Below are 27,418 nucleotides of genomic sequence, written 5' to 3'. Positions count from 1 at the left end.
GAACAAAACTGTAAGATTTACAAATGTAAAGTAATCAATCAATATAGTGCTCAAATCACTAGTAGTGCTGTAAAAAAACATATAGACAAAACAAATGTGTAAAAATCTATATATGTAAAAAAAAGTCCACTGTGCTAAAGTGAAATTCTTAACACCTTCACGCCAAGATACAATGCTGTGAAAAAGTATTTGCCCCCTTTCAGATTTTTTTTCTTTTTTTGCATATTTGTCTCACTTAAAGGGGTTGTAAAGGTTTGCATTTTTTCACCTTAATGCATCCTATGCATTAAGGTGAAAAAACATCCGACAATACCGGCTCCCCCAGCCCCCCCCCCCCCATTTTACTTACCTCAGCCCATTCACCTGCTGTGCTCGCCCCCCCCCCCCCCCCCCCCCGATGTCCTCTTGGCTGCTCAGCCTGGCCGTTGATTGGCTAGAGTGGATGGATTGACAGCAGCGCAGCCATTGGCTCACGCTGCTGTCAATCACATCCAGTGACGCGGCGCGCCGGGGGGCAGGGCAGAGTGATACAATGAACGGCTATAGCCGCCAGCTGTATCACGGAAGCGCGCCCGCAAGAACTAACCGCCATGCGAGAGAGCTCGCGTGAAGGTGGTTAGTTCTTGCGGGGAGGAGCTGAGACAGTCGCCGAGGGACTCCAGAAGACGAGGTTCGGGGCCACTTTGTGCAAAACGAGCTGCACAGTGGAGGTAAGTATAACATGTTTGTTTTTTTTGTTTTTTTTTTTTATTGCCTTTACAACCCCTTTTAAATGACACAGGTCAGCAAAAATGTTGTTATTACACAAAGATATCCCAAGTAAATACAAAATGCAGTTTTTAAATGATAGTTTCATTTATTAAGGCAAAAAAGCTGTCCAAACCTGCCTGGCTTTATGTGAAAAAGTGATTGCCCCCTAAACCTAATGGGTGGTTGTACCACCCTTGGTAATAACAACTGCAATCAAGCGTTTGCGATAACTGGCAATGAGTCTTTCACATCGCTGTGAAGCAATTTTGGCCTACTCTTCTTTGCAGAATTGTTTTAATTCAGCCACATTGGAGATTTTCCAGCATGAATGGCCCATGTAAGGTCATGATACAGCATCTCAATTGGATTTAAGTCCGGACTTTGACTAGGCCACTCCAAAACCTAAATTTTGCTTTGTTTTAACCATTTGGAGGTGAATTCATGGTTCCATCAATTATGGTAAGTCGTCCAGGTCCTGAAGCTGCAAAGCAGCCCCTGACCACCACACTACCACCACCATGTCTGACTGATGGTATGATGTTCTTGTTATGAAATGCTGTTTTAGTTTATGCCAGATGTAACGGGACGCACACCTTCCAAAAAGTTACATTTTTGTCTTATCAAAGAAACAAAAAAGGCGCCTCTAAGTGCAGAAGATTGACAATTTTAATGCCCCAAAAAGGGTTAAAAACACTTACAAAATGGAAGTGGTAATCGGGCACATCATAAATAAAGCTGCATTGGAAGGGATGGCGGTCAGAGGAAGCCTTCAGATGGAATGGATGTGATCACTGAACACAGCGGTGTGGGACACAGGAAGCCGCTGTGAGACCGGCGTCATCAGCTGGAAGGGAGACGAACCCGGAAGTGATGTCATCCACAGGGCGGCTCGATAACCAGCCTGAACCGCAAACAAACAGCCTGGACGAGGATGTGATGTCATCAGAAAGGGACGCGTTTCGGAACCTTCAATCGTTCCTTTTTCAACCTATGGCCATACTGATGACTTGAGAGGAATATATACACACCCACTAACAGTGGATTGGCCAGTGGGCGGGGGCAGCAAGGGAACATTTATTGAGTTGTAATCAGTTCGTTTTGTGCATATAAATGAAGGAAAACAAAAGGATACCTGCTACAGCATTCTAAAAACCATTATAAAAGACATTAAAAACATTAAAAAACTTTAAAAAACTTTAAAAAACGGGATAAAAAGAAGAGGAAAAAATGTGATATAATGGTGCAATATATAAAACCATAACCGATCATAGAGCCCGCAAGACACATGACAGAATGGGGATGGTGTGAGCAGGCAGGATGATGTCGATGTTAAGCTACAGGCCTAGAAGGAAACATACTACTATCAATAATTGATCATTAATTGATCGTTAAAATGAGGATAATAAGGGGGGGGAGTTATTGGAAGAACCTAAAATACTATCTACAGAAGGGAAGTATCATGTTAAAGTATGGCGCTAACTTCAAAATCTTCATTTAACCCTCCGGGGGCTAGAACGTTAAGTAAAAATATCCAGTACATTTCTCTATGGCATAGGCGTCGGTAACGTTCAGCAACAGGGAGGTCTTTTGGCATTGCCTCAATAATTAATCGCCGTTTAATTGAAGGTGGACTAGATAATCACAGTGTCCCCAGACACTACCTCCACACCCATAACAAATCCACGAATGGTCTTAAAGTATGGATTATTGAGGCAATGCCAAAAGACCTCCCTGTTGCTGAACGTTACCGACGCCTATGCCATAGAGAAATGTACTCTTTTATGACCTCCTGGATGAGACGTTGTTGTGCTCTTGGAGTAATTTTTGTAGGCTTGGGAAGGTTCACCACTGTTCCATGTTATCTCCATTTGTGGATAATGTTTCTCCCCGTGGTTCACTGGAGTTCTAAAGCCTTTGAAATGGCTTTAAAACCCTTCCTAGACCGATACAGGTACATTACTTTGTTTCTAATCTGTTTTTGAAGAGATTGTGGAATGATGTGTGGCTTTTTGTGATCTGTTAACGTGCTTCACTTTGTCAGACAGTTTCTATTTATGTGAGTTCTTGATTCAACAGGTCTGGCAGTAATCAGGACTGGGTGTGGCAAGTGAAATTAAACTCAGCTTTCCAAGAAACTGTGGTTAATCACAGTTCATTCATGATTCAGCATGGGAGAGGTTAATTACTTTTTCACATAGGACCAGGCAGGTTTGAAAAAAAAAAAAAAAAAACTTTGTTGCAGATTTTACCTTTTTGTTGTTCAGAAGAAATCCCTGTTTGTTCCTCTGTGCCCTTGTTCTGAATGAGTCTAATGGGAGTGGTTTCATAATTAACCAGCTGCTGCAGAATCAGGGCTCTAATGAGGAATTTTGCAGGGTCTGCATCCCTTTCGATGTTATTTTCTATTGGGGGTATCTTACCAAAAATGAAATTTTTGTTGCAGGGGATGCCACAAATCTGACTTGTATCTTAGTGTAGAGCCAATCACACAAACAAAATGACATACAGTGCCTTGAAAAAGTATTCATACCCTTTGAAATTCTCCACATTTTGTCATGTTATAATCGAAAGTGTAAATGTATTTTATTGGGATATTGGGAATAGCTTGAGCTATTTTTGCAAAGAAGAATGGGCAAAAATGTCACTCACTAGATGTGCAAAGCTGGTAGAGACATCCCCAAAAAGACTTGCAGCTGTAATTGCAGTGAAAGGAGGTTCTACAAAGTATTGACTCAGGGGGCTGAATACAAATGTACCCCACACTTTTCACATATTTATTTGTAAACAAAAAATTGAAAACCATTTATCATTTTCCTTCCACTTCACAATTATGAGCCACTTTGTGTTGGTCTATCACATAAAATCCCAATAAAATACATTTACTATTTTTGTTTTAACCTGACAAAATGTGGAAAATTTCAAGGGGTATGAATACTTTTTCAAGGCACTGTATCTGGGGGGCATTCTGTACAGAATGTCTCCAGGTAACCATATTGCATTGCACTTTACAGAAAATTACAGAGGCTGCAGATTGTAAAAGGAAATGTCATTTTTAATAACATTGGATCACAATATGACTTGTGTCGCAATTGTATACGCTATATATTTTTTTATTTTTGCTTTTTTGTTCCCATGAAAGTGGAGTTACCCTTTAAGGCTATGAATAAAGTAGGATTTTCAATATGAAGCTGAAGTTCAAGATTACAGGGACATGACCTCAGACTAGCAGGAAAGTTCAAAACTAATCTTAGAAAGTATTATTTTACAGAAAGAGTAGTTGATGCTTGGAATAGACTTCCAGCAGGGGTAGTGAGTCAGTCAAACATACATCTAATCTCAGACAAAAAAGTTAAAAAAAAAAAAAAAGACAGATTCAATAGACCACTTGGCCTTTTTTTTTTTCTGAAGTCACTCTTCTTTGTTTCTATGACTTGGCCTCTTTCACCATTTGGTTTGGCACTTCATATGTGTTTAATGGCAATAAAAACCTGACATACCTTCTAACCCTTCCTCACTCTATCCAAAAAAAAAAAAGAGATGCTGTACATCAAAATGCGTTTGTTGATCCCCTTCTTTTCAAATGCAAGCCCACAGGAGTAGAATGTAGTAGGCAATATAATAATGTCCATAAAAAAGTCCATATGATGCAAGTGGTATAAGGCTGGGTTTACACTTGTGCGATCACAGACATCGCACGTTATTCGCACCGCATTGCTGTGCAGATCAGAAGCGATGTCTGTGCAATGCGAATTCAGCCATACAAACTGTATGGCTGAAATTGCATTCGCACCAAAATGGTGCAGGACCCTTTTTTTTGGTCCGCACTGGAATCAGATCGCATGGGTGTTCACACCCATGCGATCCGATTCCTGTGCCATTTAACTGTTCGCTCTGCGAACCGATCTGGGGGTGTCGATAACTTTACATTGACACCCCCCAGCGGTACGCAGATGTCAGTATGAACCAGTGTGCGATTCAGGTGTGATGCGGGAACCGGCATTGAATCCCAGGGTTTCCCGCATCGCACCAGTGTGAACCAGGACTCAAAATTCATGTCCTGTTAGGCGCTTAAGCGAGGAAGGGGGAAAACATACTCTCTCCTGGAAGTAAAGCCAACTCTATTAACCTGTATTAAAAAGGAAAGAACAGAAAAGCGCCTCTAAGTGTAGTATTTATTTATTTAAAAAAAACAGTTGTCCAAACAATTGGTAAATCACAAAAGGGGGAGATTAATAAGCTCATCGATATGGAACAAGGCTCTGATGGTTCAGTCCTCAGTGTCCAGGTCTGCTGACAGAAAAGCCGTGGTGTGGCATGGTGAAGCCAGCATGGTAAGGTGTTATTCCGGGCATTGTCCTGGGTGGAGGGCCGCGTGGATCGCAGCCCAAGTACTCAAACTTGAGTAAGGAGCTCGCATGCTCGGTACAAGCCTCATGCATGCTATCAAACACATTGTTCTTCCCCCCCCTCTTGGTGACAGATGCTTACAACAGCACTACAGTCCACGCTGCCTTCCACCCAGGACACTGCCCGGAACAACACCTTACCACGCTGGCTTACCCGTGCCACACCGCGGCTTTCCTGTCAGCAGACCTGGGGCACTGAGGACTGAACCATCGGGAGCCTTGTTCCATGTCGATTAGCTTATTAATTTACACCTTCTGTGAGTTACTAATTGTCTGTGCAATCTTCTTTTTTTTTTTTTATAAAAATTCAAAAAGTGCAGCGCTAAATGTGAACCATAGATTTACAAAGCTAATACATAAATGATAATAATATCATAAAACTTATAATAAAGTGCATTGTGCAAATAAGCAAATGAAATACTAAGACTTCACCAACCTTTATACTCAAACATGCATAAGAGCTAATCATACCATACATCAATAAATAAAGTGCATTGTGCCAAAAAGTGAAAAACAGAGTCCAAATATTACAAAAGTCCACACATAAGAACTATAAAGGCCCATACAGACGATCAGACTTTTTCACAAACATGCAAATTTACTGTTTTAAGCCAACATCCAACCATGCGTACGATCCATCGGACAAGCTTTTTCAGTTTTCATCGGACAAATGTTGGCTGTGCGAACAGACAATCTTTCCTGCAACAGAAGTCCTACGTCGGCTAGTCCGATTGTGTGTACACAAATCCATCGGACTTTAGTCCAAAGTACAAACACGCATGCTCAGAACCAATGCAAAAGATCAGACAACAATACAGAAGTTGTCCAATGGGTGGCGGTAACGAGCTAAAAAAACCACGTGATTTGGTGAAAGTTGGCTGAAAAAGTCCTGCCGTGTGTATGCATAACAAGTTCACAGCCAACGCCCTTTGGACAAAAATCCACAGAAAAGTTTGTTTGAAGTCTGATCGTGTGTACGAGGCTTAACTGTAGAGCAGGCACTGTGTATCAAGACAGTTCAGATGAAGTTGGAAATAGAATAAAATCAGTAAAGGTGAAAATGATCTGCTGTCCACTTAAGGAGTCGTTAGGACACATGCATGCGCCACCCAGAGGAGAGAGCAAACACGCTTAGGGCCCTTTCACATGTGCTGGATCCGTATCCAGCCATCCCCTTGCTCAGCAGGGATCGCTCCGTTGATCCCCGCTGAGCAGGCGGGGATCAACGGAGATCAATTCCGTCTCCACACACTGCAGGGACAGACCTGTCAGATCTCCGCTCTCCTCCATGGGGGGGGACGAATGATTACGGACCGCCTGTCCATTTTCATCCGATCCACCAGACGGATGAAAAATAGGACATCCATCCATCGGGATTTCGCTGATCGGATGTCAGCGGACATGTCAACGCTGATGTATGGAGCGACCGTTCAGATCTGCTGAAAAAACTGACAGGCGGATCTGAACGGTCCGCACGTGTGAAAGGGCCCTTACCAGAATGCATGAAAGAGTCAAGTGTGCATAAGAATGGGAATAGTAGGATAATGGTCACGGAAGCTGTCACTGAAGATCCATCACCATAACTTTCCACTATGTCCAGCCCCTCTGTTAGATCTTAAACTCCACCATTCATAAAAAAAAAATAAAAGGTCTCCACATAGTGTAAAACCATCTCACACAACTTTATTGAAAAGATAGAAAACTTACATCCAGTCTAAAGTTACAGGCATATTTAATGGAGCATCATAAAAAGTGTGATCACATAGAAAATCCAAAAAGCGCAATAGCATGGAACAGGCTCAATATTTCCCAGCGCGTTTCGTCCACACAGATGATATCTGGGTTTTTCACTTTTAGGCACAATGCACTTTATTGATGTATGGAATTATTACCTCTTATGCATATTTATTTGAATATATATGTTGGTGAAGTCTTAGTATTTCACTTGCTTATTTGCACATTGCACTTTAGTATCAGTTATATGAGATTAGTATAATTTATGTATTAGTTTTGTACATCTATGGTTCATATTTAGCGCTGCACTGTTTGAATTTTTGATCATTTGCACAATATTCTGGTTGGATTGTAGTGTTTGCAGCTGTTACATATTATGATATTAGTGCAATATTTTTTTATAGCTTCTAATCTTTTTTTTTTGAACATTAAATACTACACTTTGAGGCGCTTTTCTGTTCTTTCGTTTTTGATCCCCCTCTTTCGTTTTTCTTTAAAAAGAATGACACATTGATGGTAGTGGGAGCAGACTAATTCTGCTTTAATTAAATCTGTCCGTAGCGAAGAGAACAGTGTGTGTCTCCCAGCCAGCAGATCTCTGTGCTGTAACACATTATCCTACAAATTGGCTGTACTGGAGTCTGTAGGAGCAGGTTGTTATGTGAAATAAAAACAAGGAGGGGTGACTAATAATATCCGTATAATTTTACCACTCAGCGACAACACACAGGCAACTCCGAATGCAAAGGAATTCTGGGTAAACATGCCAAACCTAATGACCCATCTGAAGAAAGTATCGGAGCAGAAGCCGCAAGCCACGTATTACAATGTAGACATGCTGAAATATCAGGTAATGGCCTCCGTGATTGGATATCCTATAATAATGCACATCCCTGGATAACTGACAATCAGACAGTGTCAGACATTTGTAAAATAGCGGCATTTGTCTTTCATGTCTTCCCAGGTATCCTCCCAGGGCCTTCAGTCCACTCCTCTGAACCTCGCTGTAAACTGGAGGTGTGACCCCACCAGCACTGACCTCCGAATAGATTACAAGTACAACCCTGAGGCCATGACCACACCTGTAGCATTAAACAATGTCCAGTTTGTTATCCCTATAGATGGAGGAGTAACAAAACTCCAGGCTGTACTGCCTCCTGCTGCCTGGTAAGTGACACTACATAGTCCTCTTGAAACTCTGTTGCTACATTAATTTCAACGAAAACTTTCCTATAAGAGTATATGTACATTTTGCATATATTACATGTTATGTACCTATAAAAGTCTCCCTTTTTAAATATACAAAAGCCCTGAGACCTGCTGGTGCCACTATCCTGGATGTGAAGCCAGCAGATTCAGAGTTGTCACCCAAATAACGTACTATAGTATTTCCCTGAACTTCTTCTGCGGCAGCTACTTAAATGCTTATGCAAGAAGGGGTGGAAGAGCTGGGCCAGCGTTGACACTCCCAGAACAGGAAAGGGCTATGACATGTAGGGAGGAAGGGCCTGTTCTAGGGAATTGACTCCTGGAATAGTCCAATTTTCTAGCAAGTTCAGATGCACATTGCAAGGCAATAAATAAATTATTTAGAGAAAGTTTTAAAAAACGCATTTTAAATACTGAATTTTTCTGCACTTTTTACCTGTAATTTTTTTTAAGTACAACTCCAGCTTTTAATGACGTTTAATTTAGTTGGTTTTGGACCAAGCTGGATCTAAAAAAACTATCACCTCAAAGGAGAAGTCCAGCCAAAGCTTGTTTGGCTGGGCTCCGTCTATGGATCACAGGAGTGCAATGCATTTTTCACTCCTGTGACCCGTTTTCAGCAGAGAGCGGACATCACAGATATCAGCCCAGGCACCGCATCATCGCAACAATAAAGTCTGGATCCGCCAGGTGCCTGGACTGACACCCGTCTCGGGCTCTCAGCGAACCGCTGAGAGCCTGAGACGGCCCCTCTCCGCCCCCTCCACCGCTCAGTGCTCCAATGAGTACTGAGGGAGATGAGCAGAGAGCTGTGACTGACAGTCTACAGCTCTCTGCTCACGGAGCTCTGAAAACCGAGTGATCGGCGGTGTTCGATCGCTCGGTTTTCAGTGTGGAGGCGCTGGAAGACAGCATCAGACCCATTCTGCATCCACCTAGGTAAGTATGAATAGGGGAAAAAAGCCCAAACCCATACTTCTCTCTTAAAGAGGAAGTAAACTCTTTGTAATTAAAATCTTCTGACAGGCAGGGTATTTATGACAGAAGAGACCCTCTTGGTCTCTTCTGCCATAAATGCATCCTTCTGCCTGTCAGCAGTTCTGTGAGCAGTTCAGCGAACATTTACAGCCCCGTTTGGCCTCCGATCTGTGCCTCGGAGATGTGACTCCCGTGCGCATGCGCTGGAGTGACGTCAATCGCAACCTGGCCTAACAAGTGGCCGGGGGCCCGCCGGATCGGTCCCAGCGATGTGCTGGGAGGACACCATATGACAGGTAAAAATCTGCCATAATGTACTAATATGCTGTGCATACTAGTAAATTATGGCTTAACCCACCTGAGGGGCCTTGAAAAAAAAAAAAAAATTTAGCGGACTTCCGCTTTAAAAAACAGCAGCGGCTGTGTGCACTGTATAAACTTTGTAGCCTCAGCTACATACAGTATACAGAGCTGTATTCTAGATTGGCTGAGGCGGAGATTGTGATGTCATCCTCCTGCCTCTCCAGGTGAAGAAGCTCCCTATAAATGGTTGAGCAGTAGTGGTCAGCCCAACTTCGTTTTCGTTCGGGAGCGGGATGGAATGTTCCCATCCTACTGCCAGAACACCGCTGTATACTGAACGTAGCTGAGGCTACATACAGTTTATAAAGCTCACACAGCTGCTGTAGCTGTTAGTGAAGGAGTTCTTTTGGACCAGCTTGGTCTAAGCAAACTATTTAAACTTCACTAAAATCTTGTGCTGGATTTAATACAGCAGACTCAGTTAGGCCCCTGCCTCTATCTCCTAGGTGCCTTCACTACCCATCTTTTGGGCTTCATCCAGCTCAGATTGTGTCTTTTTAAACAGTTCAGGCCCAGTAGAACTTGCCTCCTCTTATCAGTTGATTTTGCTTGTTTTGTTCATTCCAGGAGTGCTGAACAACAGAGGATATTATGGAAAATTCCAGATATTTCACAGAAATCTGAAAATGGAGGTAAATTGCAAGTGTTACCTGTTCTCCAGCCATGATAGATGAATATTAACCATTTGTTTGTGTGAAAGTTGTAGCGCCTACAAACTATGGTATATATACTTGAATTTATTTTTTATTAATTTTTTATACTAGTATAGGCGGTGATTAGCAACTTATAGTGGGACTGCGGCGGGCAGTCTGACACTAACTGACACTGGGTAGGAACTAACTTGCACTGACATCACCAGTGACACTAATACAGTGATCAGTGATAATACTATATGCTGTCATGGTACTAATGACACTGGCTGAGAAGGGGTTAACATCTCGGTATAATCAAAGGGTTAAGCGTGTGCCTAACAAGTGTCAATGTGTGTAATGTTTGTTGCTTTTAACTAAAAATCTATTTGTTCTTCAGGGATAAGAAACAAAAAGATTGTTCCTTCTGTACAGAGCCCCATGTTTGTCAGCACAGAGTTCAGGGCTGGGATTGAATACAGCCAATCAGAAGGTCCCAGGCATAAATCATTGGCTGGGACCTGCTGACAAAATTGCCGGGGGGGGGGGGGGGGGGAGCATGCACCCTGAACCCGGAAGAAGGCAGTGACGTATAGGTACATTGCTGTGCTTGTAGGAGGCACCTGTCCACAGTACAATGAGGGCAGGTGGCCCTAAAGTGGCTAAATATTTACATTTCTTGTATACATTGAATAATTGTACCCCTTACATTGAAGTATATCTATAGTCTCAGTTCAATACAAGCACAATATGTGCCACTTAGAGTCTCTTAAAGCTGAGTTCCGCTTAAAAAAAAAAAAATACTGCAGCTGCTGACTTTAAATAATCACCTGTCCCAGGGTCCAGCAATGCGGGGGAACGAAGCCCCGCTCGTCTTCCCCCTCCTCTCTGCGCAGCCAGCATTGTCACTGTGGGCATGCGCGCGCGGCGTGCTGTGACTGGCCGGGCAATCATCTGGGACTTGTGACGTTTCCCAGATGATTGCCGAGAGGGAGGGGTGGGAGACGTGAACTGACTTCCGGAACCGCGGAGCCCCGGGAGGAAGTGGGAGCTGGAACCCTCTAAAAAGAGGGTTTCCGCTCCCCCCCAAAAAAAGACATGCCAAATGTGACATGTCAGGGGGTCACCTTCTCTTAAAGAGGAAGTTCCATTTTTTGGTGGAACTCCGCTTTAAGCATTTTCTGAGCCACCCATTAAAAAAAAAAAGTAAGTTACTTGCCTCTCTCAATAAGAACATTTTTTTCAATGCCCACTGCTCATCACGCTTGAGGATTTCATGGTGGGAGGGTCTATCCAGCCTTTGCTCATGAATGTTTTGTAATGTGCAGGCAGCTGAATAGACCACAGCTCCAATAATCACTAACGTCATATGCTAATCTAGTGGGCATGTAAGTGGGAGCTGTGATTGATAGTGAACCAGAGCTGTTTAAGACAAACAGGGACTGCAATTGTAAGTGAAGTAGTAGCGCGCTGCCACCTAGTGATGATGATGCGTATGTACGGCTGCTGCTATCACCAAATGTGTTTCCACATCCACAGTAGATAAATAATGTAAGTATGTGATAGCGCTGCCTCAATAACAAAAATTGGTAATGACAATTATGTGACAATAAAACTAAAATAAACACATTTCATAAAATTTTAAGTGCTAGTGCAAACAATACATCAGTGTAAAAACAAGAAAAATAGTACTATTTTTCTTGTTTTTACACTGATGTATTGTTTGCACTAGCACTTAAAATTTTATGAAATGTGTTTAATTTAGTTTTATTGTCACACAATTGTCAGTGCCAATTTTTGTTATTGAGGCAGCGCTATCACATACTTATAATATTTAGGGACTACAAATAGCCACCCACTGATAAACCAATACAAACTAGGGGTAGGGCTGGGTGTGGTCACGTTCTGATTGTTTATCAAATGTGGCTGCACTAAGGGCCTACCTGCATTCCTATAGGTTTGTATGGAAAAGTAAAACTTGCTTGAAGTGAAAAAAAAGTCCACCAATACTGGCTCTAATAGTCATGCCCCCACTGCATCAGCAAATTCCTTGTAGACCCCGCTAAAATGAGGGTGGCAATGCTGCCCTGAGTTCAGCAGTGAAGGGTTACCGTTGTTACCTGATCAAAGGAAAGTGGGCATGCTCTGGAGTCGGCTAGCAAGATCAGCAGGTGAGTTTTTATTCGAGTTACTGTTGCCTTTCTATCTTCTCAAACCAGTCTGCCCATTCTCCTCTGACAGCAACAAGGCATTTTCCTCCACACAACTACCGCTCACTGGATATTTTCTCTTTTTCGGACCATTCTCTGTAAACCCGAGAGATGGTTGTGCGTGAAAACCCCAGTAGATCAGCGTTTTTTGCAATACTCGGAGCAGCCGGTCTGGCACCAACAACCATGCCACATTCAAAGTCACTGAAAACCCCTTTCTTCCCCATTCTGATGCTCGGTTTGAACTTCAGCAAGTCATCTTCACCATGTCTAGATGCCTAAATGCAATTTAGTTGCTCCCAATTTGATTGGCTGATTAGCAATTTGTGTTACCAAGAAATTGAACAGGTGTACCTAATAAAGTGGCTGGTGAGTGTATACTAACTAACCTGTGTAAAGAAAGATGCATATACTCATTTACTTTCTGCCCACTCTGGTCCAGTCACGTGATCCTCTGTGTCAGCCATCAGGGGAGAGGAGAGAGTGCTTGGCAATGGCTGGTAAAGCCTGGAGCAGTGGTGTCACCCATAGTCTTCCTATGGCCCATCCGTTGTCAGCATTCTCTCCTCTCCCCTGCAGCCGCTGCTGGCTGACACATGGGAGCCGGATCACATGACCGGACCAGATCTCCGAGCAGTTATGGTGCCGCTGTAGTTAACTTTTGCTTTCCCTTTTTGTAGGGGTTGGGTCACTGCTCGCAAGATTCCAGCTGACTGAAGGCCCAAGTAAACCGGCTCCATTAGTCCTACAATTCACTAGCGAAGGGTCAACATTGTCCGGCTGTGACATCGAGCTGGTTGGAGGAGGATATCGCTTCTCTCTCATTAAAAAGAGGTTTGCCGCAGGTATGGAAGTGTGTGGCCAGGGAGCAGGGATGATGATTGGCAGTCTGTTTGTAGTCTGTATTTACTAGTTTGTCACGTGGATCTGAACATGTGGCAGCAATACAGTGTTAGATCTCATCAATACTTCCACCCTTGGAACTAAACCTCATTTCAGTTTATTGCAAAACAATATAAAGAGGGGTGTTAACTATATAAAAGTGTTCACACTTTTTGTATAACAAACCAAAGATTAACCCCATCATATAAAGCCTTTATTTGGAACACTTTTAACTAAAAAAAAAAAAAAAAAAACTCCTTTTTACAGGATTACAATTAAAACTGATGCATTAAGGTGGAATTTGGAAAGTGGCATGAAACCCAAACAAGCAAACATTTATTATATTGCAGCTTTCCAATTTTTAGATGTGATGTCTGAATTCGTTTTTTTTTTTTTTTTAAGCTTTCTTCTATTTTCATCTGGTGATTTGGCCAGTAAGTCTGTTGTTTTTCAAAGCAACAAGCTCTCTTGCAGATGTATCGGTTACAGGGATGAGACAAACAATTCGACCGTGCCAACAGGGGTGCTTACAATGATCAGTTTTATTTATTTATGTAAGGGCCAATTCACACTGCAACATAGAGCAGCAGGAGTGATTCAGCATTCCGGCTGCTCTGCATTGCTGGCTGCGCTAGGGGGCAGTGTAGGGTTTTGTTTTTTTTTGTTTGTTTTTTTTTTTTTTTTAGTTTTCTATGAGCTTTATTTGAAGTATACAAAATGTACACTTGAATCACTGCATTGTCCGGCAGTGTGCTGCGCTGCCTGACATAGCAGTGCAATTAGGGTGATAAAATGAAGCATGTCTACATTTCATTGCAGTGCTACACTGCATAGCAGTGTGAATGGGTCACATAGGAAACAGTTGTTTCCTGTGGGTCCCTGCGGCCACAGGCGTTTCACCATGCAGTAATATGTCTGCCACCGCACATAGTGTGAATAGTCTCTTGATCCTCCTCTTCTCAGGTCCCTCTTTGCTGCTCCTGGCCCCTCCCTCCTTTTGAGTCAATCAGCTTGCTATGGGGGCACCTGAGCCAGACACAGAGCTGCCGTTCCTCCCGGCCCCCTCTCTCTCCTGATTGGCTAACTGACTTTGATTGACAGCCGCAGAAGCCAATGGCACTGCTGTTGTGTCTTAGCCAATCAGGAGAGAGTGTCCCGGACAGCCGAGGGACTCATGGACATCGCTGGACAGAGATGGGGCTCAGGTAAGTATTTGGGTGGCTGGGGCGGCTTCTGCACACAGAAGGTTTTTTTATCCTAATGCATAGAATACATTAAGATAAAAAAAAAAAAAACCTTCTGCCTTTACAACTCCTTTAAGCTGGCTACACATTATGCAATGTTTTTGTTCAATTTCCTTTAGTTTTACCTTCAACTATGTAGTGCAAGGGTCTGCTCTGCCTGGTTGCATACAATTTGAAATTGTAAAATTGAAATTATGGTTTTGGTAAATCTAAAGGAAAATTGTACAAGAAAATTATATAATGTGTAGCCAGCTTTACTGGCCAGATCACCAGTTGAAAACGGAGGCGAAAAAAGGCCAAGAAATAAAACGAATACAGCCACCACGTCCAATGATTGTTAAGCTACAATATATTACATTTTTGGGTTTAATATGGCTTAAAGCTTTCTGAGTTGTTTTTTTCTTAGAAACCTCCAGCCTGCAATGGATCACTATGGACATAGTGATCCCACTGATTAGTTCCTGATAATCGGAACCCGATTATCCCGATAACATCCGATGAACTTGGTACATTCAGCCTGCCCACGTATGGTTCAAATCTCGGGCCGGTTCAGCAGGAACCAGCCAAGATTCAGTCTATGGCCGGCCTAAAGAGAAGGTTAGTAGAGGAAAGTGAATTACACAGATTGCAGCCAGTAGGTCGGGCTACAGTCACATGACAGTGCCAATGACAGTGATTGGTTTGTTACTGATTCTTTTGTTTACCGATACATACAATGTAACTTCTATAGCTATTGAAGGACATATCCGTTTCAAATCTCTATATATCTATATATATTTGTGCTCATAAATTTACATACCCTGGCAGAATTTATGATTTCTTGGCTATTCTTCAGAGAATATGAATAACACAAAAACTTTTCTTTTACTCATGGTTAGTGTTTGGCTGAAGCCATTTATTATCAATCAACTGTGTTTACTCTTTTTAAATCATAATGGCAACATAAACTACCCAAATGACCCTGATCAAAAGTTTACATACCCCAGTTCTTATTACCATGTATTGCCCCCTTTAACATCAATGACAGCTTGAAGTCTTTTGTGGTATTTGTGGATGAGGCTTTTTATCTTCTCAGATGGTAAAGCTGCCCATTCCTCTTGGCAAAAAGCCTCCAGTTCCTGTAGATTCTTGGGCTGTCTTGCATGAACGGCACGTTTGAGATCTCCCCAGAGTGGCTCAATGATATTGAGGTCAGGTCAGGTCAGGAGACTGAGATGGCCACTCCAGAACCTTCACTTTATTCTGCTGTAGCCAATGACAGGTTGACTTGGCCTTGTGTTTTGGATCATTGTCATGTTGGAATGTCCAAGTACGATCCATGTACAGCTTCCTGGCTGATGAATGCAAATGTTCCTCCAGTATTTTTTGATAACATACTGCATTCATCTTGCCATCAGTTTTGACCAAATTTCCTGTGCCTTTGTAGCTCACACATCCCCAAAACATCAGCGATCCACCTCCGTGTTTCACAATAGGAATGGTGGACCTTTCATCATAGGCCATGTTGACTCCTCTCCAAATGTAGTGTTTATGGTTGTGGCCAAAAAGCTCAATTTTGGTCTCATCACTCCAAATGACTTTGTGCCAGAAGGTTTGAGGCTTGTCTCTGTGCTGTTTGGCGTATTGGATACTTTGTGGCATTTGCGTAGTAATGGTTTTCTTTTGGCGACTCGACCATGCAGCCCGAATTTCTTCAAGTGCCTCCTTATTGTGCATCTTGAAAACAGCCACACCACATGTTTTCAGAGAGTCCTGTATTTCCCCTGAAGTTATTTGCGGGTTTTTCTTTGTATCCTGAACAATTTTCCTGGCAGTTGTGGATGAAATTCTAGTTGGTCTACCTGACCGTGGTTTGGTTTCAACAGAACCCCTCATTTTCCACTTCTTGATTAGAGTTTAAACACTCCTGATTGGCATTCTCAATTCCTTGGATATCTTTTTATATCCCTTTCCTGTTTTTTACAGTTCAACTACCTTTTCCTGCAGATCCTTTGACAATTATTTTGCTTTCCCCATGACTCAGAAACGTCAGTGCAATACTGGATGAAAGATGCAAGGGTCTGTCAGGAGTCCAGAAACTTATTGACCTTTATACACACACACTAATTACAAGAAAACAGATCACAGGTGAGGATGGTTATCTTTAATAGTCATTCAAACCCCTTTGTGTCAACTTTTGTGCTGTTATCAGGCCAAAATCACCAGGGTATGTAAACTTTTGATCAGGATCATTTGCATTATGATTTAAAAAGAGTAAACACAGTTGATTGATAATAAGTGGCTTCAGCCAAACACTAACCATGAGTGAAAGAAATGTTTTTGTGTTATCATTCATATTCTCTGAAAAAATGGACAAGAAATCAAAAATTCTGCCAGGGTATGTAAAATGTAAACCTTTGAGCACAACTGTTTGTGTGTATGTATATATATATATATATATATATATATACACACACACACACATATACATTTTTTTTTTTGTATTTCAAAACTAAAGTACATGTTTTGTGGTGTAAAAAGAAAAAACTTTCCCCAGCCCGCCCCCCTCTTGCCCTCTTAGTTTACAGATCTGGGACCCCCATTCCCCCATCCCTCCCTCCAGCAGGTACTTACCTTGTCTGACGGCTGTGGCCTCCTGTCATGGCTGCAGCCTGACATGTAAACATCCAGTGTTAGGCTACCTGTGCATTAATGTCCCAATAGGCTTGAATAAGAAGTACCCATGTAAGCATGAGTGATGTCTTATTCAAGTCTGCGTGACATTAGTGAGCAGGCGTGGGCAGACTGGTTTTAAATTTTAACAGCTGTGCTGCAGACATTGTGGGAGGCCAAAGCCACGGACCTGCTGGAGTGGGGATCCAGATCTGTATACTGGGGGGGGCAATGTAAGGAGAGATGGGGAAAGTTTTTACAAAGTACACCTGTAATTTTAACATTGCAGATATTGGAGGGGATGAATGTTTACCTGTCAATGTCTAACCTGGTCTCATGAATGCTAATAAGAATAGAAATGGAGGACCCACAATTGGTGGCTTGTCTTCTTTTTTTTTTTTTTTAACCTCCAACCTTGCTTAATGCTTCAACCTTACAAACTACCCAGGGAGTCAGTGACCCAGAGCAGATGTACAAGGCAGTACATTTAGGATTGGCAGCCTGCATACTTCAAGGTCAGTGACTAGCTAAAAAGGAAAACAAAGATGGAGATGCCAGGTTCTTTTAAAACTGAATTTCAGGAATTCCGCTTCTTTGTAAAAAGTGAAGGCACGCTATGGGTTAAAGCCTTCTGTGTGAAGCAGCCTCCCCTAATACTTACTTGAAGTCCCTCTAGATCCAGCAATGCTGCAGGAGTGACGCCATTGGCACCCGTTGCTGTCAGTCTGTCAGCCAGTGAGGAGTGAAAGGGGGCGGGACCGGATCACGTCTCCATGTTGGAATGGACACAGGGAGCTATAGCTCAGGTGCACTTAAAGCAAGCTGCTTGCTGTGGGGGCACTCAACAGGAGGGAGAAGTCAGGAGCACCATAGAGGGACCAGGGAAGAGGAGGATCTGGACTGCTCTGTGCAAAACCACTGCACAGAGCAGGTAAGTAAACTGTTTTATTGCACTCCCGGAAGAAAAGCTATCACTGTATTTCCGGGAGCCTGATGATGATCCTTCAAGTCTAAACATCTTCAACATTAGAGTTGGTGCAGCTGCTATGCCTACCCCTCCCCATCTTCTTGCTCAATCACAGAAGCCTTTGTATTATGTGAACTCATTCGCAAAATACAAAGGCTCCTCTGAATGAGCAGCAGAGTGGAGGGGCTGGCATAGCTGCTCTATGTTTGCCTGTCTCTCCTCTCTCACAGCCCATATTGTCAGTGTTTGCTCCAGCAGACCCATAAACCTGTCAAATATAAATAATAGAGATAAGTTCAGGGGGTGTCATGCACCTCCTTGGACTCAGTGTGCCTATACTTTTTACAAAGTTGCTGAACTCCTGGAATTCAGCTATAAATATAATCGGACAATGACAGTTACCATATATTTATCCACTCCAATATTTCTTTCCACAAGATGTCCTCTGTCTTTTGAGGCTGAATGGCGCCTAGGGTCATTCAACCAAGATAACTAGGGCCATACTGTGAGTGCATGGTGTCATGGACCTGCCCGCCTCATCACTGCTTCCTTGACTCACAGTATAATGATGCTGACATCGTTGGTTTTGCTGTCATCAGGCTACCGCCACTCACTGTATCATGAAGAACTATTGAAAACCAGGAGGAGATCCAAAGAGACAGAGAACCCTGGACATCATATGACCTGCTTGAATACATTCAGATAAGAAAGTATACAGTAAAAACTTTGATTACAGGCATGTTTTCAGAATGAATTATGTTTGCAATCCAAGGTTTTACTGTATAAAAAAAAAAAAATACAGAACACATAGGGGGATGTGGTCCTCTGGTGGGGAACCCAGAGTTGGGCTGTAAGAAATGACCAGCCTTTTATAATAGTTACCTTTTAGTTTCCTTGTCACCACTTTTTTCTCAAGATCACCAAAATCTTTTGTCTTTTAAAGGAAAGTACTTAGCTGACGCCTAATAGAAGACCGCCCACGAGGAGCAACAATCCCCCGATTCGATTTTAAATCAAAGCTAAAGGAACATGAACTCATATTGGGAACCTGGGGAACTTCTGCCGGAGGCTCTGTCGGTTACAGACAGATCGTTTTTTTCCTCAGAAACCTTCGTGTTGCCCCACCCTGCAGTATTTATTTCTAGGTGTAATATTGTTGATGGTTTTAAACTTGTAATTATCGTATTTGTAAATTGTATTTAATTCCGTAAGGCTGTATTTTGGCAGTTAGACTCTCTCGTATCAGCATTTTACCATGGATTAAATGGGTGTAATTTAAACGGTTATATAAAAAAAAAAAACATTTAGTAGTACTGTTGAATGGCACACTGCTTATGGAGATAGATTTTTGTGTATATATAGAACTAAATCTATAATATCCGTAGTGGTTATAGGGGTGCCTCTGATTCAAACAGTGTCTTTTGAATCCTTGTCTATGCACATGACGGCGATCTCCAAACCAACAAGTGTTTGGACATGACATTTGCATGACAGTAGAGGAGTAGCTACAAGAAAAAAAAAGAATCCAAGCAAAGGTTTGTGAATTAATCAATAAAGCTTTCAGATACAAAAAAGGGGGCCGGTACAGCAATTGTGTTTTATGAATTCAAATTTGTATTGATATTACCAGCAGCAATGCGTTGTGGGCCACAAGATCTAAGAGCGCACCTAGAGCCTCATACAGTGGAGGCATCTATGAGAATGCAAAGTGGTTTGCTAAAAAATCATTGGTATATCTAAGGCACTTTGTTTTAGTCATGTCAGTGGTCCCCAAATAAATCATAGGAAGAGTGTGTATTGGAATGGATCAAGTTGGATTCCTTCATTGGCTGCCCCCCTCCCCAGGCTGCTATGATTTTACCACTCGCCAAGAAAACCTTCAGGTCCTTGTACTACTGCCCATCTTTTCGGTAGCAAGTCATAAGCCAACTGATTTTACTCCAAATAGAGGTGTGCTACTTACAAGTGGTGGTCAGGAAGATGTTCTAACAACCTTAGGTACAATAATGCCGCGTACACACGAGTGGACTTTCTGGCAGACTTGGTCCGGCGGACTGGAATCCGTCGGACAATTCGATCGTGTGTTGGCTTCAGCGGACTTTTTTTCCCCAAAAGTCCGGCTGACCTAGAAATAAAACATGTTTCAAATCTTTCCAACGGACTCGAGTCCGGTCGAAAAATCTGCTCCTCTGTATGCTAGTCCGACGGACTAAAACCAACTCTAGGGCAGCTATCGGCTACTGGCTATCAACTTCCTCATTTTAGTCTGGTCGTACGTCATCCCATATGAATCTGTTGGACTTTGGTTGATCATGTGTAGGCAAGTCTGTTCGTTCGAATGTCCGTCGGACCAGTCCGGTCAAAAAGTCCGCCCGTGTGTACGCGGCATAAGGCCTGTTTCACATGGGCTTCACCTTGTATAAGAGCAATGTGAACAGCAAGCTTTGACAAAGTATTTGCAGAGCTTTCAGCAAGCTTTGTTGAAATGTTTAAAGTACCATTCAACTCCAAATGCAAATGCTGAACACAGATCTCAATGGGAGAGCTGATTGCCACTTTAAGCAAGCTGCTGACAGGCTTTCAACAAGCTTTAAAGTGGTTGTAAACCCTTACAGACAACTTTTTGCTACAGGTAAGCCTATAATAAGGCTTATCTGTAGCTACCCAGGATATCTCCTAAACCCTGCAGTGTGTATTTAAATGTGCCTACGTCATCGGCACATGTGCACTGAAGCAATGGCACATATGTGAGTGTTCAGTGAGTGTGCTGTTACCGACGGATCCCGCACGCATGTGCGGGAGTGACGTCATCGCGGCTCCAGCCAATCACAGCGCCGGAGCTGCGATACCCGGAAGTGACCCCCGGGAGTGATGTCGCCGGCCGGTGCTGTGTACGGGCACTGCAGCAAGGGCTTCAATCTCATGTGAGTATTACATAATGAGCTAGTATATGCATACTAGCTCATTATGCTTTTGTCTTGCAGGGGTTAGTTTTTTGTTTGTTTGTTTTTTAAGTGAGTTTACAACTAAAAAATGCTAGAATTAAAGGGATATAGGGGTGGAGGCGTGAAGGCAGTTGCTGCTACTGCCTATTCACGCATGCACCCCCAAAATTGAGGATTGGGACTATCGGCACTTGATAATAACTTACAGTTGAAAAGAACATAAAAATTATATAAGTTTTAATGATTACAATACAAAATTACAAAGTAGTATATACATACAATAATAAAATCGGGAATATATACCACACTGAATACAGTAAATAGAGGGTGGAACCCGCAAAGTTTCTGTAGCGGGGGGTACACAGGATTTATATCTCGACCGGTTTCGCGGTCAAAACCGCTTCTTCGGGAGGAACAGGTCTATAAGGCAATTGAAAATCTTTAATTCGTAAACAATTTAGAAGGTATGCAGCAAACAAAGGTAATCACAAAATAGCATAATACAAAGGTAATAAAATTGAGGACTGGCTCACCCACTCAGTTTTTTTTTATTTTTTCGAAAATTGTTTTTATTGTTTTTCTCGAAGCAAAAGAAAAAAAATTGGTACAGATACAGAGCCTCTGGGCATACCCTGGCTCAAAACCAAAAAAAAACAAAAATGCATAACAAGGAAAACGAACTAGAACTTGCATAACAGCAACAACATAAAACTTAACATCCCAAAACTTGCTGCTTAAATAAAAAGGATGGAAGATGCTCACTTAACAGTATGGGTGTCGGGGGGGGGGGGAATCCCTTGTCAACAACCCCCTAAGCATTTACTCTTCTCCGCTGTGTCAATCCCCCCTAGGTGCGTAGGGAATGTACTGCATGGCCACATTGCCATATCTGTAGGATATGTGGACTCTTATGCCCTATATACACGATAGGATTTTCCAACGGAAAATGTTTGATAGGAGCTTGTTGACGGAAATTCCGACCGTGTGTAGGCTCCATCGGAATTTCCGTCACACAAAATTTGAGACCTGGTTCTCAAATTTTCCGACAACAAAATCCGTTGTCATAATTTCTGATCGTGTGTAGACAATTCCGACGCACAAAGTTTCACGCATGCTCGGAATCGAGCAGAAGAGCCGCACTGGCTATTGAACTTCATTTTTCTCGGCTCCTCCTACGTGTTGTACGTCACCGCGTTCTTGACGTTCAGAATTTCCAACCAACTTTGTGTGACCGTGTGTATACAAGACAAGTTTGAGCCAACATCCGTCGGAAAAAAAAACATGGATTTTGTTGTCGCTATCGTGTGTACAGGGCATAACTTCCAGGAGTTGAGAACCACTGCTCTAGAGGATATGAGGTGAGAGAAGGGAATCTCCCACACATCCTCCTAGTCTTCCCTGTCCAGCTCCGGCAGCTCCACCACCCAGAAGCAATAAAGGCCTTCCAGTCCATGATGTACAGTCGGCTGTAATGCCCTGTAAATGGACAATAAAGGTTTTTTAAGGGAATCATCCTGAAGGAGTAATTCCATATTAGGCTGCTACAAAAGCAAAGGAGATGTCCCAAATTGTGTAGCGAAAGCATGCTGGAGCTGGATAAACCAATAAAATAGGAGTTGGGGAAATCAAATGTATTTTTAATTTGGTCAAATGTTTGTAGTGTGCCACCCTCACAAATATGGGATAGATTGTGGACGCCATGACCAGCAGGACTTGGAATGAACTGGAATTCCGGTGGAGAGGGGTTCATCCATAAAGGAGTGTTTGGAGAGTGATGTCCCGAGTTATTCCTAGCATAGGGGACAACTGCTGTCCATGCTCTGATCACCATGCACATAGATCTAGATAGGGGATGTGGATATTTAACTCCTCTAAAGAGCGCATTTCTTAGGGCTTCGTATGATCCCACTAGAGAAGCTTCTAAAGCGACTGCAGCATTAGAGGTATCCAATATGAGCCAATTATGGGCGGTGTGACAACATTGCAGCTAAGAAATATAAAAAGAAATTGGGACAGACGAGGCCTCCATGGGTCTAAGGCTTCTGTAGTATGGTAAGCTGAAATCTAGAAGGGCGAGACCCCCAACAGAAAACTATTGACATGAGAATTAAGTTGTTTGAAGATCATTTTAGGGATCCATATGTGAGAGTGGCGCAAAACATATAGCAATGGAGGTAGCACTTTCATTTTGACGAGTGAAGCTTGTTTAAAGTGGCAATCGGCACTCCCATTGAGATCTGTTTTCATCTTTTACAAACTGGAGTTTAATGGTACTTTTAAAAGCTTCAACAAAGCTTACTGAAAGCTCTGCAAATGCTTTGGCAAAGCTTGCTGTTCACACCGCTCTTATGCAAACTTAATCCCGGGTGAAACCGGCCTTATTCTGAGAGCAGAAATGTTTGTCATTTGTTGTATATTTAGATGTTAACCCCTTTCAGTTGGAGGGACCCCACTCTTTAAAGTGTTCTTAATGCTGGGCGGCGGGTTTTCCTATCATGTGTTTACTTTGGTTTGGCTGACACAGTAATCACATGATAGGGAGCCCATCCCAACCTCCCGATTGTAAATAGTGACTGGGAGCTGTTGGTACTGGGAGTACCAAGTGAGTGTGCGCCAAGCAAACACAATAGGACAACACCAGCTGTACACATATATGTGTTATGCTGCCCCATATATGTGAACAACCGGCATTATGGGGTCATATTGTATTTCTAGCCAAAAGTTGTTTGAAATAAAATGGGGTAGCATTTAAAAAAAAAAAAATTCTATTTTTTTTTTTGTTTGTGTCCTGTTGAGGAAAGTTCCCTTTATTTCCCGTCTTGAAAGTCCAACAAAACCGGTGTGGAAATATTTCCAAAGTGGGGAAAATTCCCAACTTAGGCTTCGTCTCCCATTTGAAGATTTCCCCTCCATCCTCGCTCTCATGACACCTCTAAAATGTAAGATTTCCCCTTACTTCTGTCTTGGCGACAACGGCCACCAGAATGAATGAGACCAAGTGACTCTTCCCAACAGCAGGTACACAGACAGCAAAAAAAACTAGGCAAAGGGTCTAATCCTTCTCTACTATATAATAAATGAATTTACCTATACATACCTATTAATATCCCAACAAACCATAAAATTCAGCAAATCAAATAGGGGGACTATTCAGATACCATTAAATGTTAACACAAAACACATTCAAATTGTAAAATCATCGCCTAAGACCTTCTCCTCTACTTCTCTGCCTTGTCTCCCACCCAACCTCCTCCCTTACTTCTACATATCACTTTCTCTTCCCTTCTTGTACTTCATTTGGAGGGTGTGGCGGCTTTTTTTTTTCCCAATCCCCCACCTCTTTTCTCTCTTTTCCCTTTGAGTTCAACACTACATAAACCAATATGAAGGGTATCTGTAAATTACAAAGGACAACTGAATATTGGGATTTTTAAGGTGCTGAACCCTCCTTAGGGAATAATATTTGACAAAGTGATGTATAAAAAAAAAAAAAAAATATATATCTATATATATATATATAGATATATATTTTATTATACTTATTAAAAATAGCGTCTATGACACAATAGACCTGTAGTGCAAAAAGTATATATATATGTGTGTGTACAGCAATCTCTAAAAACTAAGCAAGCATCCCCTATGCATACGATTATGGATCCCCATGACATATAGTAGAGGAAGAGGCACAACCCAATTTTTAATTATATAAAAAAAAATTATAATATATATATAATATATATATATATATATATATATATATATATATATAATATATATTTTTTTTTTTTTTTTTTTTTTTTTTTTTTTTATACATTACTTTGTTAAACATTATTCCCTAAGGAGAGGGTTCAGCACCTTAAAAATCTCAATATCCTGTTATCATTTTTTTTTACTAATTTTTGGGATGTGGTGCTGATTATCAACTGAAATACTTTATTATTAAACTCCTATCTGTAAATTATACTTTATTCCAACATTGAGTTTGGGTGTCAAACCAGGAAGGCAACACTCTTGGGAATGCCCATTCTAATTCCTCCGTTTTATTTTCTGACTCCCCTGCATGACATACAAACACCTGTACTGTGTGAAATACAATTTTTTTTTTTAAAAAAAGTGCCGCACTGTGCACACGGCCGCACGTTTAATTATATTTATTTTTTTTTTGTATTTGAAGCTGGTGGTTATCAACCTAGGGCAGGCAAGTTGTAATTTATTGTTAAAATATTTACTACAGCACAGAGGTTTAAAAACATTAAAAAAAAAAAAACTGTACTGTATATTTCTCTTTTCTACTTATTGCTGAGGTCCTTGTTTATAATGCAGTAAAAATATTTATGCAAAAAAATAGTAAAAATCATTTTCTCCTATTATTCATTTTAAAATAGTTAATCCGATGTCACAATTTTTATAAAGATAGAGGATTCATTTTTTTTTTTTTTTTCAAACTGTTAATACATAAGAGAAAATGTTTTTACTATTTCACGTTATTTGTGTTTAGTGGTATCTGATCGTCCCGCCCCCTCCTCCCATTTGCTTTGCTGTACATTATGGATTTCTACTAGTGGTAGGCCATGAAAAGCTCTTGCCAGCTGGGTTCATGAAGAGGCCGGTTGGCCCTTGGCAAGAGGACCTGCCACTCTACACAGAGGACCATGTAGCGTGCCTATGAATCTAAACCTGATCCCACACAAATGGCCACTTCATTAGGTGACTGTATATATTTTTTTTTTTTGCATGCCAGTGATAGTTTTTGCTCTTTCTCCTGCCCATCATAAGGCATGTGCTAGAGATTTACATAAGCCAAAATCATAACGTGGTTCTCCTAAGCAAAATACTTTTGACTGGTGCTTAAAGCATCATGTGACCGAATCCAACAAGATTATTTTTCGCAGAGACAAGTAAACCTTAAGTGTATGTAAAACCAAAACTTTTTTTTTGTTTTAGATAGAATGTGCAGGATCTCCTATTTTAAATATTAAATATCGAATAACTTTTTCTTAGTTAAGCTGATTCACTTCAGTGGGGCTGCTTACCTGAATACACCCAACAAGAAGGGAATCCCAAGGGAAGTCCAGATTCGTGGATAGCTGTAATGATGCCATACCAGTGATCAAAAAGGTCCAGGAAAAGTCTTAATTGGTAAAATAAGAAAGCCAGGGCGTGTCCCTCTTCATTGGGGCTTTTGTAACTTGTAACCTCAAGATTGACTGGACTCAATAAGATATTGTTGACATTTATATATACAGAGTTGGGTAATCTCAGCAAATTAAAGTGATTGTAAAGGCTGTGATTAAAAAACAAACATGTTATAATTACCTGCTCTGTGTAATGGTTTTACACAGAGCAGCCCCAATCCTCTTCTTTCTGGGCTCCCCGCTGGCAGTCCTGGCTCCTCCCCCCTGGCAGTCCTGGCTCCTCCCCCCTGACAAGTGCCCCCCAATAGCAAGCCTCCCGAGCCGCGCTCCTCTGAATGCGCATTGTTCCCCCCGCTCTCTCTTCCTTGGCTCAACGGCTGTGATTGATAGCAGCAGGTGCCCATGGCTCTTGCTGCTGTGTGAGCCAATGAGGAGAGAGAGGCTCGGGAGAGCCACTGCTCTCTTGCACATTGCTGGATCAATATGGGGCTCAGGTAAGTATAAGGAGGCGGCTGGGGGGAGCTGCACCCAGGAAGGCAAAACAAACTTCTACCTTTAGAACCACTTTAGGTAACAGGGCCCTCATTACTGCTTTCTACAAATTTGTTTTTTTTTTTACGGTCTGTGTCACCAATGGGGAGATTCACCCTCTCAATTGGTGCTGGTGATGATTGTCTCTGGTACAGAAATTGATGGTAAATCCAAAATGCAGAAAAATGGGTAGAGGGGAAACCATTTAAATGGGGAAACCTGGTTTGTCCAAACTATCTATAAAAGGCTTTCCTCTCACTTTGGAGAAATCTCATCTTACTTCCTGTTGTCTGTTGCACAGGAAGTAAAGAGAAAAAAAAATATGGGGGGGGGGGTCATAAGCATTCTGTTCACTTTATAAAAAAAATAAACGTTTGGGCTTTACATGCTCTTTTTAAAGGGGATATAATCTCATTACTGCAAACCCGAAAACTTTGGCCCACTGGTATAGATTTTTTTTTTCACGATTAACTTCAACAGCATTTAACTGTGTGCTTCCATCACCATACAACCATTGCTCTGAACATATCAAGTGGTATCATAAATAAAATGACAATTTCTATATCATCCCTTAAAGTTATGCCAAAAGTAAAAAATCTGCAGCTGTAGAAAGATATTTCGTCTCAAAGATTACAGTGTAGGAGTCCATACCTCTAGCATAGAAATGTACATGTGAACTCTACAAGAAAATAGACCAAAATGTACTAACAGGCTTATGGATTTTCCCACTGAGATCTCCTGGCTGGTTGTCTTTTGAGCTCTGTGGCTTTCTTCAGCCATTAT

General features: G+C 41.8%; 1 protein-coding gene across 1 annotated transcript in view; it reads left to right on the top strand.

Moving 5' to 3' along the window:
* SGIP1 (SH3GL interacting endocytic adaptor 1) overlaps nucleotides 1-24,663 on the top strand; it is a 235,218-nt gene extending 210,555 nt beyond the window's left edge. Inside the window, exons 19-23 of the mRNA XM_073593786.1 lie at nucleotides 7,608-7,740; nucleotides 7,855-8,057; nucleotides 10,008-10,072; nucleotides 12,960-13,124; nucleotides 18,968-24,663. Of these exons, the coding sequence (XP_073449887.1) occupies nucleotides 7,608-7,740; nucleotides 7,855-8,057; nucleotides 10,008-10,072; nucleotides 12,960-13,124; nucleotides 18,968-18,990 (589 nt within the window). The 3' untranslated portion in view covers nucleotides 18,991-24,663. The remainder of the gene's footprint in view (nucleotides 1-7,607; nucleotides 7,741-7,854; nucleotides 8,058-10,007; nucleotides 10,073-12,959; nucleotides 13,125-18,967) is intronic.
* Nucleotides 24,664-27,418: the final 2,755 nt, after the last annotated feature.

This window comes from Aquarana catesbeiana, linkage group LG07, assembly GCF_042186555.1.
Source record: "Aquarana catesbeiana isolate 2022-GZ linkage group LG07, ASM4218655v1, whole genome shotgun sequence".
Lineage (NCBI taxonomy): Eukaryota > Metazoa > Chordata > Amphibia > Anura > Ranidae > Aquarana > Aquarana catesbeiana.
Note: the sequence above shows the minus strand (reverse complement) of the source record. Positions and strands in the feature narration are given on the sequence as shown.